This window comes from Daldinia caldariorum (assembly GCF_022478825.1).
Source record: "Daldinia caldariorum strain CBS 122874 unplaced genomic scaffold F4812scaffold_1, whole genome shotgun sequence".
NCBI classification, from domain to species: domain Eukaryota; kingdom Fungi; phylum Ascomycota; class Sordariomycetes; order Xylariales; family Hypoxylaceae; genus Daldinia; species Daldinia caldariorum.
The window spans coordinates 2,747,471-2,762,475 of record NW_025953037.1 but is presented as its reverse complement, the minus strand read 5'-3'; the positions used below and the strand labels follow the sequence as shown (position 1 = coordinate 2,762,475).

At 46.7% G+C, this 15,005-nt stretch overlaps 5 protein-coding genes across 5 annotated transcripts; 4 read left to right on the top strand and 1 right to left on the bottom strand.

The window, feature by feature from the left end:
- The first annotated feature begins 5,779 nt into the window (after window positions 1-5,779).
- F4812DRAFT_31071 (uncharacterized protein) lies at window positions 5,780-7,930 on the top strand. Its single transcript, XM_047931338.1, has 3 exons — window positions 5,780-6,646; window positions 6,700-6,839; window positions 6,899-7,930. The coding sequence occupies exons 1-3, from the start codon at window positions 6,166-6,168 to the stop codon at window positions 7,667-7,669; spliced, it is 1,392 nt and encodes a 463-aa protein (XP_047795202.1). The 5' UTR covers window positions 5,780-6,165; the 3' UTR covers window positions 7,670-7,930.
- Window positions 7,931-9,601: 1,671 nt separating this feature from the next.
- On the top strand, window positions 9,602-11,119 carry F4812DRAFT_31041 (thioredoxin-like protein). The gene is made up of 2 exons (XM_047931334.1): window positions 9,602-10,127; window positions 10,414-11,119. The coding sequence occupies exons 1-2, from the start codon at window positions 9,854-9,856 to the stop codon at window positions 11,004-11,006; spliced, it is 867 nt and encodes a 288-aa protein (XP_047795201.1). The 5' UTR covers window positions 9,602-9,853; the 3' UTR covers window positions 11,007-11,119.
- An 849-nt stretch (window positions 11,120-11,968) lies between these two features.
- On the top strand, window positions 11,969-12,888 carry F4812DRAFT_464904 (carbohydrate esterase family 5 protein; the record flags this gene model as incomplete). The annotated part of the gene is made up of 3 exons (XM_047938388.1): window positions 11,969-12,473; window positions 12,544-12,660; window positions 12,755-12,888. The coding sequence occupies exons 1-3, from the start codon at window positions 12,035-12,037 to the stop codon at window positions 12,886-12,888; spliced, it is 690 nt and encodes a 229-aa protein (XP_047795200.1). The 5' UTR covers window positions 11,969-12,034.
- Window positions 12,889-13,175: 287 nt separating this feature from the next.
- Window positions 13,176-14,238, top strand: F4812DRAFT_31000 (uncharacterized protein). Its single transcript, XM_047931328.1, has 2 exons — window positions 13,176-13,426; window positions 13,498-14,238. The coding sequence occupies exons 1-2, from the start codon at window positions 13,405-13,407 to the stop codon at window positions 14,079-14,081; spliced, it is 606 nt and encodes a 201-aa protein (XP_047795199.1). The 5' UTR covers window positions 13,176-13,404; the 3' UTR covers window positions 14,082-14,238.
- On the bottom strand, window positions 14,238-15,005 carry F4812DRAFT_30991 (uncharacterized protein). The gene has a single exon (XM_047931326.1). It carries the CDS (start codon window positions 14,821-14,823, stop codon window positions 14,395-14,397), a length of 429 nt encoding a protein of 142 aa, XP_047795198.1. The 5' UTR covers window positions 14,824-15,005; the 3' UTR covers window positions 14,238-14,394.

The following is a 15,005-nucleotide window of genomic DNA, read 5'->3' as shown; positions in this document are numbered from 1 at the left end:
AAGGCATGCGGGTGCTGTTGCTGTATGTATCCTCGTTTCTATCCTTGAGGTTCCACTCACATCGTAATGGCTACTAGTATTCGGGGCGAGCCGAAATCTCTCAATTCCGCCTTTCCCTAATAGTGTCCCCCTATACTGATTGACCTTCTCATCTCTCGCTCGGATATCTTCAGCTTGATTCGGAGATTCCCTTCTGAGTAGCTATGGAAAATTGAAGGAGTAGGACAAGTTGATTTTAGTGTTAGAGCCCTATTTTAGTTACCCTTTTTACTGGGACGACTTGGTGAGCCGCTCTGCCCAAGCGTATTACTATGTAGGTATTTTGAACCACATCGATTACATACTATGTATACTACCTTTGCAGTTGGTATCAAAATATTAGCCTCGATGTGGAGCTAAATCCGTCCAAGCTATCTAGTGTATTACTTGATAGATAGGTATGCACTAGAACAGGAATGTGTTTTTAATGTCTACTAGCAACGTGGCTTCGACCGGCGCCATGTATAGCTCGGGTTTTAGTTCCAAATCGATATGTGCGTGAAGTCATCCAGCGTTATAGTAAACTTGGCATATCATGAGTTAGAATATACTACAATTCTTCCTATGTGAAGTATCTTGTGTTACCCAAAGGAGATAACTACAGGTGGAATCGTTTCCTACGTGGCTTATGAAGTAACCTAATTGATAACTCATCTGGGTTAACTACTACTTGAGATCTTAAGATGAGGAGACTGCTCAAATCACAACGAATATGTTGTTATATGTTGGTGGAAACTGGCTAACGCATACTGCCACAGTGACTGAGTACCTCATACAGCCCATTAATATGGCGTAGACAAGAAACTTAAAGTTCTTGCTTGACATCTAATGCTGCTTGGGTATTATCCAAGAAGAAATCATTTATTATCACAATAGTTTATATTTTGATTCATTAACTGCATACCTTATTAGCCAGTTTAATTGTATAGATACCTCTTACTTGTGGAACAAATATAAACAAGTAGCTGCATATATTACTTCTGAAATTACTACGTCTCATGATATTCTCTTGACTGGCACTGTTTGAGGCTGTGCTTTAACATTCATTTAATGAATTTACAATTTTGAGGTGCAATTTAATAAAGGAGATGGCGATGGTTAAACCAGCTCTTTTCACCAAAAAAAATTATAATACACAAACTACCTACCTCATAGCCTGTTACATGCTGGTACATCATGATAAGTTACAACCAAGGCCCGTATTTAAACAGTTTGTGTGGTTCTAGAAGAAAATAGTGGAAGTCATAGAAGCGCAAGCGCAGAGGCAAGCTCCGCTTTTGGCAGGTTGGTCGGCAAAGCTTCGAGAATGTTTTTAACTCACATGGTTGAACCAATTGATGTCATTGTTGTAATGCCTGCGAAATGAAGGTGCCGCTAGCAAGGCGCGGGAGATTTCCATGTCACGGATCAAGCAACGATCTATTGCCTTGACCTAGGCCAAGGGGGGGGGACCATGCCCGGGCAAAGCGCTCGGCCTAAGGGATAAGGAATAATCAGATCGAAACGTTGTCATAACTGATGGGATAAGGAGGGGAGAAAATGTAACTTGCCAGGTAATTAGGTATGTTGTGGCTAGATGTTCTAGATGTCCAAGGAGGCGTTGTATGTATCTTTTCTGTCCACGCAATGTTAAAGGGGGGGGGGGGGGGGGGGGTTGATGGTTGATGCCTTCGAAAAAGGGTAAAAACCCTTTCAATGTTGGCACGTCCGGGTCCAGCGCTTTTTCTTCCGCTTCTCGAAATCTTCCAGAATCTTACTGTGTTGGGGTTAGGGCCAATTTCAAAGCCTGCTTGAAAACCTCATGCGCTGAGGTGCATTGGCTGATGGAACCCTTGCCTTTCCCCACAGCTACCCAGGTATCCATACCATACCATACCATACCGTATGTGCGATGGCAGAGGCAGTGTCATAGCCACTTAAAGAGGATACACTGTCAAAAACGTGGTTATGTATCGTATCGTGTCGTACTCTTACTGAGCAGCTGAAGATAAGCGTGATCACACGAGGCTACAAGCTGCGTTGTTCTCAGCTGGTGGTAATGCTGATAGGAATGCTACGCTAATAGGTACTACTTGGTGGTGCTTCCGCCCTCCCCCCCATGATCTTGGGGTTGAGTTGGAGTTTAGTTGGAGTTGAAACTAGGTAGTAGAATAGGTACCGTACGAGACAGAGTGTAAGAAAGGTTGTTGATGCCTGTAGGTACCTAACGTACCCTGGATCTTCCCGGCAGTATCTGCGTCTTCCCGCGAAGAGCAAAAGTGACGTGTTAAGTTGGAGATTTATCTCATTTGACGATACCAGTATTCGACTGTTGGGATCAAAAGTAAAAATTCGATATCTGAATTATAACTTATCAGCTATCTAGCGGAGAGTGCTGCAGCAGTCGTTTTTACCTCTGTACTTTGTCTATACTCTGTTCTGATTGGATATACCGTCAGAAACAGCTAAGAAAAAGGAAGAATAACTTCCTTGCGCTCGGGCTGTCGGGAAGTAGAATAGGGTGGGTGCAATATAGGTACCTCCCCTTAAGGTACGTATTCGCCTCGTACACGGATCCCCATCGGGCTGGGTATCGTCGTTTGGTACTTTGTATTTACACTATAACGTTTCATTCTACTGCCCGGCACATAAGATGAAGTAGGTGAAGTACTATCTACCCAGCTAAAGGTGACAGGGTCGGGATTAGAACTTACCCAGAACTTACCTAGGTAAAGACAAAGAAAAAGAATAAAACGTGGGAAGCTCAAGCATTTGGAGTTCCTGTTGCATAATAGCCCGAATTTACTATGGCCGGATTACCATGATTACCATCATACAGTTAAGCCTGGATATGCAATTTCGATTCTACCTGGTCCTTTACCTGGTATTCTTTGCGGTCACTGAGCGGAATGCACCCCCGTGTCTAGTGGCTGGTTTGTGGTCAGGTCCCTATTTATGGAAACGATGAGTCCCCATAGAAGCCGCACAAGCAGATAGGCCGTTATAGGTACATCCTATTTACAAGGATATTTCGCTCGTCTCATTAATTCTTTACCTTCTTACCATGTCTCCGGTACGCGCCAAAATCCCAGGTCCTCCCTTAGGTAACTCTTGGGTGACTCTCGAGCTGCTGTTAAAGGTCTAGGCTCCTGAAGCTCCGAGGTCAAAGTAGCTGCACCGGCTGGTAACTGGTAACTGGTATTTTCCATTGCTCAGGGCAGTCAGTATTCGTCACCTTACCAAGATTTATCACCAGTCTTCCCGAGATGCTTACTTCCGACGTCCGAGTGCACTGGGTACAGTACCTATTGCACAGCGTTAAGATATGAGCATACGTTCTTATGTGCACATGTGTACTACCCCGGCAGTTTATGTGTTTTGGATAGACTTAAGTATGATGTAGCGTATGTATGTATATCATATGCCTCATGTATGCACCTTTGATGCGTGGTGTCAGTTGCCGTTAGGTATATGAGATAAGTGGGATGTTGCCCGTATAGAAAAGTAGCCTGGTCTGTCTCATTCCCCGTATATACCTAACGTAGTAGACTTCAGCATTCGTATCGTACCTAACCTAACTTAGAGGCTCACCCTTAATGGTGTTTCACCTGTTTTAGTAAAGTGATTATGTACAATTACTATGTACAATGGCACGTCTGGGGGAGATAATCATGCCAATATCGCGGATGGTATGAGCGGGTCCCGTTCTATCGTTCTATGGGTCTTCTTGCCAGGATGATAAATGTGCCTGGTGCCAAGGTAAGCAGTTATTCTGACCGGTTCCTTCTCCTGGGTCCTGGAGGGTGGCCTGGGTACATGATCGAATTATGCGTTTGATATCTACATACCTATTTACCAGTGCAGCCTATAGAAGCCCGTCACAAGCTATAGCAAACCATAGCAAACCATAGTATTAGCAGTTAAGCACACACGTACCATGCTTAAAAGTTCGCATATTGATCTTACAGATGAGGAGAACGGGTATGATAAAAAGAGAACTCATCTCGATATAAATGGAGGTATCTCGATATGTGCACTTCAAGTTCTATGCACATTTTAAAATCAGTTAAATGAAAGGCACTTAACCTAATGTACCGAATCGGGACGGACCCGCGAAGACCCCGAAAGTTTTTCTTTTTCTTCTTTTTCTTTTTCTATGTATTTACCTCTTTTGTATTTTTAATTCCCTCTTTTATTTCTTTTTCTCGCTTTCACTAACAGGGATTCGAGCTTCCAGAAAACAAGCTCTATACCGAAAAAAGCTTAGAAAAAGCCAAATGATGCTTAGCGTGCTTTACTTTATCGATACGCTAACCTTAGCGCATTGTACGCGCATGTACATACGCTACTTCGGTACCCTTGTAGCTGTAGCCCTATTAAAATATGGTTTCATTGGACCTTCATTGAAATGAACAGGGGCTAAAAAGGACATATCTATCTAAGGTCAGAAAAGGAGAGAAAGTTAATATTATTATACGTAGATTTTCCTTTTTCTTCTTCTTCTATTCTTTTACATCTTCACACTAATATAAATGTAATTAGATATCTACATATGTAAATGCCTTATATATATTAAGTAGACAATTACATCCTATAGTACTAGGTGAGTGCATAGCTTTCGTGCAGTGTTTTATTTTAGAGATTGATGCATGCACTTACTACCTACCTGAGGTACCCACAGCGACGTTTTTTTCTGCGCATTGTGGCCCCTGCGTCCGTCCCCTTAGGTACCTCCATCTTAGTGTACAGTGCACTTACCACCAGCCTTTGCTAACACGCACGCCGCCCACCGCCCACCGCCAAATTTATATCAAAAAGTACCAAGACGCATGTACCTATTCAAGTACCAATGTACTTCAATACATAGTACAAACCTCCCTCGACCAAGCTTACCTAAAATAACATCGATTTGGTTATTTCATCACCTCTATTATTTTTCCTCCCTCGCCGTCACACATCCTCTTTTTTTTTTCTTTTTTTTCTAAATTCTTTCGTCAACATCTGTTTTCCTCTGAGTCGGCCGTCTAAAAAACTAATTAACATAAGTAGCGGCGCTCTTGTTCCGCCTAGGTTGTCTACCGTTAAACTTTTAAGAAACACCGAATAATTCCTCGAGGTACGTTAGGATCACCAGCTGCCCCATTCCCTCCCGCTTTAGTTGCCTAGCTCCAGATCTATCACGCGCTTTTGTTGCAGCATTATAGCCCGTTCGCTTTGGACGGTTTGTACGATATGCTGCCGTAGCTGCTCTACGATCTGACCACTCTTTGTCACGCGCCGCAATTATAGTGGCGGTTTGCTTTGACCCATTTGCTATCTGTGAAGCTCGAGGTATCCATGCATCACAGAAGTCTTTGGTGTGCTACCTTAGAAGGTAGCTTTGTCGACGAGGTCCAAGTTAACAAACTTTACCTCATATCTTTCGTGTGCTACGGATATGACCAATTTATTCTTATTCAATGAACCATATTATTTCAAGAGTGCTGACTCGATTTATCTTGGTCAGGATCGCGAATCTTTCGCCTCATACTGCCCCAAAGAAACGTGAAATCTTGACTGGACTACCACATCACTCGACGTTTTCAATCACATCCTCACGGATTCAGCTCCCACGGCATACTACTGCGACACCACTGCCCCGCCCTTGTCATCATTCATAATAATCGGAAAAAAGCATTACCCTAGATATTGCTACTTGTGCTGCTGTGCAGACTCTCCTCGAGATCCGACTGGAAAAACTTGGCGCATCAAAGTTGCCTGATTGCAAATAAGCCGACTCAAGAGTGCGCAACTAGTATCCAATATATCAGCAAGCCGTTCACGTAACGCCGAAGTGTTAGACTACAATTTTCCAGGTCACGACTAACGCGTATCGAGTTTGACGACCCAAACCCTTGTCAGTGTTGGTGATAAAGCCAATCATTTGTGTTTTGCCGTCCCATGCAAACCAGATATCTGAACTATATCGACTCCTTTCTACTGAAATTAGAATATCGGGGCCTGTTATTCACCTGAAATCGTCCAAGGGAAGAAATATTTATTCCTCTATAAATACCCGCAGCACGGTGGAGACGTGATAGTCATATTTTGCTCTCTAGTACGTGCGAGGCGTGATTTGGCTAACTTGGGCTTTATTTTGGCCACGCCATGTCCAAATCGCCATCATCAGAGGTGATGAATATCACGAACATGTTGGACAAGAAAAACGCGGCGGCGGCAGCAGCGGCGGCAGCAGCAGCAGCAGCAGCCTCAGGCCCCTCGGAACATCAACTTCTTCCCCATCCACAGTTGACTCCGGTCGGGATGGATCGTGCAAACTCGCCGCACGGATCCGAGAGCTCCTACCACTCTGGACCCCGCCCCGGCCAACAATTAGATGCATTGAATGGGATGGGTAACGGTCGGCCCTACGGCTCCCCCACTGCCATGCATGCTACGATGGCCCTATCCGACCCTAGTATGCCTCACACGATGATGATTCCTGGGATGCCACACCTATCCCACCCACTCTCGATGCCTTACAACAAGCCTCCCGAGCAACCCCAACAACCCCAACCTCAACATAAAGCGTATCCCTGCAGCACGTGTCAAAAGGCCTTTGCAAGACGTAGTGATTTAGCCAGGCATGGTAAGTTTTTTATTCATTTGAAGATTCAACGGGGTGATTCTAACATATCCCAGAGCGTATCCACAGCGGTATTCGTCCTCATGTCTGCGACTTTCAGGGGTGCGGAAAGCAGTTTATCCAACGGTCAGCTCTTACAGTGCACCAGCGAGTGCACACTGGCGAGAAACCCCACATGTGTGAAAGATGCGGCAAGGTATTGATATTAATCATGTTCGTTTTCGTACAGAAGATATACTGACTTGGATACTCTAGCCATTTAGTGATAGCAGCTCATTAGCACGACATAGGCGTATCCATTCGGGTAAACGACCGTATAAGTGTCCTTATGCCAACTGTCAAAAGACGTTCACTCGGAGGACAACCCTGACTCGCCACCAAAATTCTCATTCTGGTACAGTTGAGGAAGCAGCAGCAGCTACAGCCAATGCTCTAGCAGCTCAGGCTAGCAGAACCGCGGCCCGCGTGGCGCGTAGTGAAGGCGACCCTGGGTCTAACCATGGTTCACCACTAAACTCTCCTTCTCCAGGCCAAAGACATATGTCTATGTCGCCTAGTGCTGAGCTTGCTGCTGCTAATGCGATGCGCAATAGCGACTATGCGTACGTGGGTAATGGTTCGCTCCCGGTGCACATCCGTACCGATATGCAGTCACAGAGTCCTACTTCGGCTCCGGGCTACCCTGCAGGCATGCGACCTACCTCTCACCCGACAGTATATCCGCCACCTCCTACGCTGGAGCCGAGTGTGGAATCACATCAGTCAGGTACTGGTAGCACGGCTGGAAGTCCGCATATGGGTAGTGTAGGATGGCAATCGCCCTCTCATATGGCTTCACCCACGCATAGCAACAGTGGCAATAGCTACGTGTATCCGGATCCAGATCAGCCGTTCCTAAGTAGTAACAACCTGGGTCAGATGTACTACAACTCAAGCGCGCAAATCAGACGAGCAACAAGCACAGAGCCAGGCTCAGCAGGATATGACGTCAAACCACGTCCTAACGAGCTATGGGCTAGTCAGTAGGATGGCTTCCAACGCGGTGTGGGATGGCACTACGACGGGGCCATATTCCCCCCTTACGATGATCTTGCATAGATCTCCTTTGTTTCTTGCATCTTCCCTTTGTGTTATGGAAGGCTCAATACCCAATGGTACGGCAGGTCTGATTGTTTGCCACATGCGTTTGTCTTTTCTAGGGTCTTGTTTTCAGGCTTCAGATCAGGAATCCCACTGCGAGGCAGTCTTGACTTAGCTCAGCTTAGAGGCGCAGGTCTTCACATTAGTTGGCCGAGTCATAGGCCGCCGGCGCCACCAGTGGAACTTAATAATACCAAGGGCCCATTACCTACGTCTCACTTGATGGATTCGACTGGGACGAGGATGGCCAGTTTGGACTTCGCTTCTTTCTGCCGATTCGACATAAACTGGTCGGCCCGGCGGTCTTCACGATAATACGCATAGATCGGCACCGGTGGGAAGGAAGGAAGGAAGGAAGTTAAGGATAAGGAAAGGAAAATATTCGGATCGGGGACTTTTAGGAATGTTTACTCTTGTGGTGAATAGTAAACATGGTGCGATGGATTTGCTATAGAAAAGGCACATTTTGTACAGTGCGATGGTACGTCGATAAGAAGACGAGTCCGCCGGTATTGAGCATCAAGAATGAAAGAAAAAAAAAAGAAAAAAAATCGGCAGCGCAAAATAGGGGCTTGTCTTGAATGCATGATTAGCGGACCATCTAGTACAGGAATTTTAGTTGTTGTGCTGAATACCTATCTATGAAGGACGTCGTACAAATCGAAGCATACCTTTTTCTATCCAGCTAACTTCGTACCTATGGTGAAATATCGGTAGAAGTGATTGAGTTATATTAAGTATGAGGTATAGAACCACGTAGGTATTCTTATGGAGCTATTGGTTTCTATCTTGGGTTGTTAGTTGCCAACATACAACATATCACATGGAGATGGTTATCGCGTAAGAGGTAGATGGAGGTTATACAAGTCCCATCTTTTAGGTATCGGTTTTCTCCTTGCTTCCAACACAGGGCGTCCGCGCTAAAACCCGGGCGCGCGGGTAGAGAGTGGATACCTCTAACCTATTGGCTTCCAGGTAGGTACCTAATAGGTATACTCACTTAGGTTAGGGACCCTAGGTACGCCGGTAGGTACAATACCTCATGCGGGTGGGATTTTAGGGGCCCTCTCGATCAAGTGTGATGTCGATCCTCAGCTCGGCTCCATCTGCCGCGCGTGGGTAATGCGTACTTAGGTTAAGGGTACCTTTTACTATCTTGGCGAGAGAGGTCATGTACAAAAAACAAAAATGAATAAAAAAGCTTTTTCATCGGGGGTTGGTTTCTCGTACGATTGTGACGAAATAGGTACTTCCGACTTTGAGGCGGTGGGATTGTCTGCATGGCGTACATGTACGGTGCGTGGGGTGGAGGAGAGGCTTTAAAAAAGGTCTTAAGAGTTAAGCTAAGTAAGTACTATGTATTGAGGGAAGCTTTTGGCGATTTTTTGATTTGTGATCATAATGGGGTAGACGCAAGTAGTAATATGTAATCCCTTTCCTCCCCCCCCTTTTTTTTTATCTATCTCCTATTCCTTCCGCGTATCATCGCGCAGTTAGCCAACGCATTCCTGATTAGAGCTATTATAGCTTGGCTTCTTGGATTAATTTTTTTAACCCTATTTTGATTTTCTGATTATGTGATCTTTCAACTAAAGAGTTTTTTTAATTCTTGTTTTTTTGCCTTGTTGGACTGCTAATGCAGGAAACCGGCGTCTTGTCTTCGCGCTTCTTCGTAACATGTATGTATGCCATGGAGTTGTTGGTACCAGAGTTAGGTTTTGTACGGGTTAATTACCGTGGGTAGGGTTATATTAAAGAACTATTTATTCATGTCTTGCGGCGTCGAATATTCCGTCAAGATGAGACCTTTGAGGATGTGGTTAGAAGTCGTTGATTGGGCTTTTGCCCCTATTACATACATCTTTCTTATTTCCTAATACTGAGACTCCTGCTATCCAAATCCGAGTTTCTTCCCACGCTCACCTTCCGGTGGTGGTCCGGGCAAGGTTGTCACTTGTAGAAGGAAATTAAGAGGTTTCTCAGGGCCTATATATACAACTCTTCTAGGAGTCCGGCCCTGGACCTCTGATATTGACTACGATCAACACAGCTGCAACATTCGGAGAAACTATGGCGAGCATACGAGATTTGCTGTTGCCAGTCGACGACATGATGTCTATAGATACAGCGGTAAAAGAGGAGGAAGAAGTGACTAAGACCAATGGTGTATCCGAGACGACGAAGTTCGCGGTCGAATTTATCCTAGACGTTATCTGCCCATACTGTTATGTCGGATTTAAGAACCTAAAGGCTGCTATGGAGACGTATAGAGCTCGTCATCCTGACGCAACCTTCGAGATCGTCTGCTTGCCGTTTCTACTCCACCCTCTGGCAGCTCGAAGTGGTAAGTCTATCCAACTTCCCCAGTTTAGAGGCGCACAAGAATAGGAAACCCGGTACGCGGCTAGTTTTGCTGGACGGGTACATACAGTACGTCTATACGTCTATTCTTGCTGCTCATTGTATCACATGCCGACGGATATTAGACCGATGAATGGACATATTCTCCTAACGGTCTTATTTCTTGGATATAAACGTTCCTATTCAAGCTGTTCCACGGGGAAAACTACATCGAGCTACTTCGTCGATAGATCGGTTACTTGCCAGGTAGCTAACTACTCGTTACATAGCATACGATAAATCCGACTACCTCATCTCCCGAACCCGAAGCCCCGAGTACTGGGCTAGTCTCGGCGAGGCAGCCGGGATAAACTTTGCCTGGACGGGCCGCACGGGAAGCACGCGGGACGCGCACAAGCTCCTGCGCTTCGCGCTCGAGCGCTCTCCCACGCCCCCCCGCGGCGGGCGCAGCGGCTGGGGAGCACCCACGCCGTCTTCCTCACCGCGACCGCCGTCAACCGCCATAAACGGCAGCACGTCGGCCCACGGCCCGGCCCCGCAGCTGCGCCTCCTCGAAGCGCTCTTCCGCGCGCACCACGAGTCCGACGGCGACATATCGGACGCGTCGACCCTAGCGGCGATCGCGGCCGCGACGACGGGGTTCGCGACCGCGCACGTCCGGCGCGTGCTGGTGGACGCGGGCGGGGAGTGGGGCCGCGCGGTGGAGGCGCTGGTCGCGCAGGTGTCGTCGCCGCGGGGGCTGGCGGTGCGCGCGGTGCCTACGATGGTGGTGAACGACCGGTACGTGATTGGCGGGGTGCAGAGCGCGGAATTTTTGGCCGAGGAGTTTGAGAGAATACGGAGGGGGGGTGGGGCGAGGTAGGATAGGAGTATGTATATGGCTTTGGGGGATGATGAATGAGGAAGTCATGAAGGGAATACGAATGAGCTATAGGTCTAGGTATGTATACCTGGTACCTTATAACAGGTACCTAAGATGCTTCTATCTATTTGTATATCTACTCGGGGCCTGGTATCTTGGATAGGGGCTTCTGCTCGGTGTTGACTATGAAGGACCGGGAACAAGATTCCAGTCAATAAGACTAGTATTATGTCTTGATAAAAACCCCTGCATTATTGTTGCTCTTAAGACAAGTCTCTAATTTCAACACGTTAACAACAGAACCATGGTAGCTGCGTACTAGATTTTATGTCTATTTTCTATATCCTTAATTAGACGCTTACATGGACTTCACTTGTATAAAATACTGGCGACATAGCTGTAAAAACAAGTCATTGCTCTGTTAATGGTGCATTTGACTCAATTACCGGTACACGATGCCGACTGGATAACTGACATCCTAATATGGAAAAGGGTAACGGGCTATTCGCGGATGTTACATGTGTCAGTTCAAGGCCAAAGATGGGAACGACAGTAACATTTCCTAGTAGTAAAAGCTGTTAGAAACTAAAATCAAATCGGAAGCTGATCTTAATTATAATCCCAATCTTCAATTTTCCTCCAATGATGCCTTACCATTAGCCCGGAATACCTGCTTAATAAAGCTATATTCTTTCCGAATTCTTTCATAAAAGGCTAACCAGATGAAATGTCGGCATTGCATGAAAGCCTCCACCATTTTCTTGGGCAAGGATCTAAGGTATCATTTCCCAAGTTCTCAGCACGAAACCTGGGAGGATAATGTGACAGTGGATCCGGCACAAGTACGAAAAACACTATAACCTACAACGGCATGGGTTCTAATCAAGTGGCATTATGCTGCTTCTGGAGAAGTCAAAACATTAACAGGTCAAGTATAAGATGTGTCCCGCCCCTCGATCGTGGACGTTTAGCTGCCCCTTTACAAATAACAAAAACTCCAAAAAGCGATTTAGTAAGGACTAGGAATTATGCTCACCAGGTCACTCGTCTTTGCCGCCGTCTTCGGGGCTGTCGCCGCAACACCGGTCAATCTCGATGAGCGGCAAACTAAGTGCGAAGACGTACATTTTTTCATAGCCCGCGGCTCAGTTGAGCCCTATCCGGGCCGGCAGGTGGACCTCGTCACCAGAGTATGCGAAGGCCTGTCGAGCTGCGGGTATGAAGATATCATATATCCCGCCACGTACGAGAACTACTGCGACTCGGCATTTGCGGGTGTTACCAACGGCACCGCGCAGATCACGGCATACGCTAAGAGCTGCCCCGAGTCCAAATTAGTTTTGACGGGCTATTCCCAAGGAGGACACGTCGTGGGCGACATCCTTGGAGGGGGCGGCGGCTCGTTCCAAGGCTGCACGCAGAAAATCAACACGCCCTTGTCGCCCGAGACTTCGCCCGGCAATAAAAGTACGTAATCTCGTAGTCCTAAATATCATATCCATAGAAATATAATGTATATACTAACTAAATCTTCCAGTTGTGGCAGCGACCTTCTTCGGCGACGTGCGTCACACAGCTTCTCAGAGTTACAATTTGGGAACCGGTGCTGGCGGCAACGGAGTAAGTACTTACACAGTCGACGAGCAGCGCATAAGTTCGTATCATATATTAACAGATTTGCTTTTTTTTTAAAAAAAAGATCTGGCCAAGGTCAAGGTCCGCACTTGAATCTCTGAACAAATTCTCAGAATTACTACACTCCTGGTGTTTTGCTGACGACCCTGTCTGTGGTGGTGGGAAAGGTATGGATTATAACTGGCATACGGCATATTTCAACGCGACTACCCCCGAAGCTGCTGCGTGGGTGAAGACAAAGCTATGAGGCGGCAATTCGTCTTTTCATGAGACTTAGATTTATTTGTTGAAGTTGAAGAATCAGCTAAGAAATAAATGTGTGTGCACTTTGTAAGCTGTAGTTGATACCTGTTATTGGAATCAGACCCGATAATTCCCTTAATTCAATAAAGAGACATTTTTCTTTATCACCATGCAGATACTAGATAAGGCAGGAAGTACTTTTCGGAGTACCCCCAAAATACGCGTGGCTTAGGTAGCGTGCCTGTCCCAATTGCAGCTAGTATAACGCGGGGCAAATAAATTGAAGCTTCAGCTAAGGAAGGTATCAGCTATCTTACGTACACCTGAGCACGTAAGGCCTAAGCCTTTTCTATTTATAAAACTCGATAGAACAACCCGATAACTAATCTTTAATACTTACCTACTTCCTACCTACCTAGGCGGCTATTATACAACTTGACGATTGGAAAGACCCTTTTTGCTACCCCTTCATATCACCGCAACGAATCACAGCTTTAACCACGCAAACTATTCGCCCGCCATGGCTAGTAATCCTTATGAAGGTAACCCTTAGCTCAAATGATAGATGATAAAAGGGAAATTAGCTAAACTAACGAAAAAAAAAATCATGCAGTCGAACACAACATTAAGCCTTCGGACCGTCCACCTCATCGCCGGCGCCCCGATATGTCCAGCTTTACTTCACATCTACATCAAATATCCCCGGATCCCGCGACAGCCAATCAACGAAGCCACCGGGAACACACGGGCCCGACGCCCGTCGACACGGCGGCGCTATTCCACCTTTTACGGGACCAGTTCGAGACCCTATCCGCGGACGCGCCGACGGAGGAAAACCGCGATTTCCTCGGGAGCCTGATCTCCGCGCTGGAGATCGACATCCGGTCCCCTCCGGAGTCGATCCCCGGCGTGAGCCAAGAGTACCTCGACACGCTGGACCGGGTGCCGCGGAAGAGCCTCAAGAAGGACGACAGCTGCCCGATCTGCGCCGAGCATTTTCTCGACGACCCGTACCCCCTGGTCGTCGAGCTGCCGTGCCACGGCAGCCACCGGTTCGACCTCGAGTGCGTCGGGCCGTGGCTGCAGAGCAAGGGCACGTGTCCTATGTGCAGAGCGGACTTGAACAAAAAGAAGGTTATCGAAATCCCGCAGGATGATGACAAAGACGAAGATGATGTGAACGGGCTATATGGTTAAAGGGAATGCGGATAGACGTTTTTAAGGAAAGAAGAGATGAAGTAGATATTGGAGTTTGTAGGGCGATACCCCCTCTCCCCCGAAATATGAATCGCGAGCCCGTTAGGGGTATTATGATGAGATGAGCTCAGTTTGTGGCAAGTATTGCCCGAGATCGTGGGATTGCGTCGATATCCACCAAAAAAACTACCTGATTCAATTACTAAACTCCCACTGTGGAATGCGAAACATGATGCGCGAAATATAATACACCTAGGCTAAATACCAGTTCCTCCTCCCAGATCATTATTCTCAACAGGAACAGGTAGCTTATCTAAATCTTGCCGCCTTTGGGCGCATCTCCAGCAACGCTTGCCTTCTTTTGATTACCGTACGCCTTATCCTCCGACTTGCCCTTACCAGCTTCGGCGAAGCCCTTATCCGCGGGACTCCCATCTAAGGGGTTACCATTGCTCTCGGCGGCGGCGGTGTTCTTCTCGGTGTCTGGATCCGTCTTGTTCGGGTTGAAAGCGGCGTCCTGCTTGGCAGCGACGTCCTCGTCCGTCCCGCTCGTCGTGTACTCGTGCGTCTTGGGTTTGAGGGACTCCCGATCCATATCATCTTTATAAGGGGAGCGTGGCGCTGACGATTGATGCATATGTCTGCTTGCGACCACCAGACGGGTCGAGGTGGCTGATGCCAGAGGAGCTCCTCCTACTGATCGAGCTCGTAGAGCTAGGCGGATGGCTGTGAAGCTTGACATTGTTTTTAAATTATTATCGGTAATTTCAATTACAGTTATTGACTCTGACTTGGAATATGTAGATAAAGGTATGTGAAATTAGGAACACATTGCTTTCTATAATGTAATTCTGACAGTTTTATAAAAATGTACGGTATCTGAACTTAGAGAACTATCGTTGCAGTGACGTCACCAAATCTATC

Coding starts and splice junctions, on each gene's coding strand:
- F4812DRAFT_30991 (XM_047931326.1), bottom strand. CDS start 14,823: ATGTCAAGCTTCACAGCCATCCGCCTAGCTCTACGAGCTCGATCAGTA.
- F4812DRAFT_31041 (XM_047931334.1), top strand. CDS start 9,854: ATGGCGAGCATACGAGATTTGCTGTTGCCAGTCGACGACATGATGTCT. Junction 10,128..10,413: donor CCCTCTGGCAGCTCGAAGTG/GTAAGTCTATCC, acceptor CTCGTTACATAG/CATACGATAAATCCGACTAC.
- F4812DRAFT_31071 (XM_047931338.1), top strand. CDS start 6,166: ATGTCCAAATCGCCATCATCAGAGGTGATGAATATCACGAACATGTTG. Junction 6,647..6,699: donor TAGTGATTTAGCCAGGCATG/GTAAGTTTTTTA, acceptor AACATATCCCAG/AGCGTATCCACAGCGGTATT. Junction 6,840..6,898: donor TGTGTGAAAGATGCGGCAAG/GTATTGATATTA, acceptor TGGATACTCTAG/CCATTTAGTGATAGCAGCTC.
- F4812DRAFT_31000 (XM_047931328.1), top strand. CDS start 13,405: ATGGCTAGTAATCCTTATGAAG. Junction 13,427..13,497: donor GGCTAGTAATCCTTATGAAG/GTAACCCTTAGC, acceptor AAAATCATGCAG/TCGAACACAACATTAAGCCT.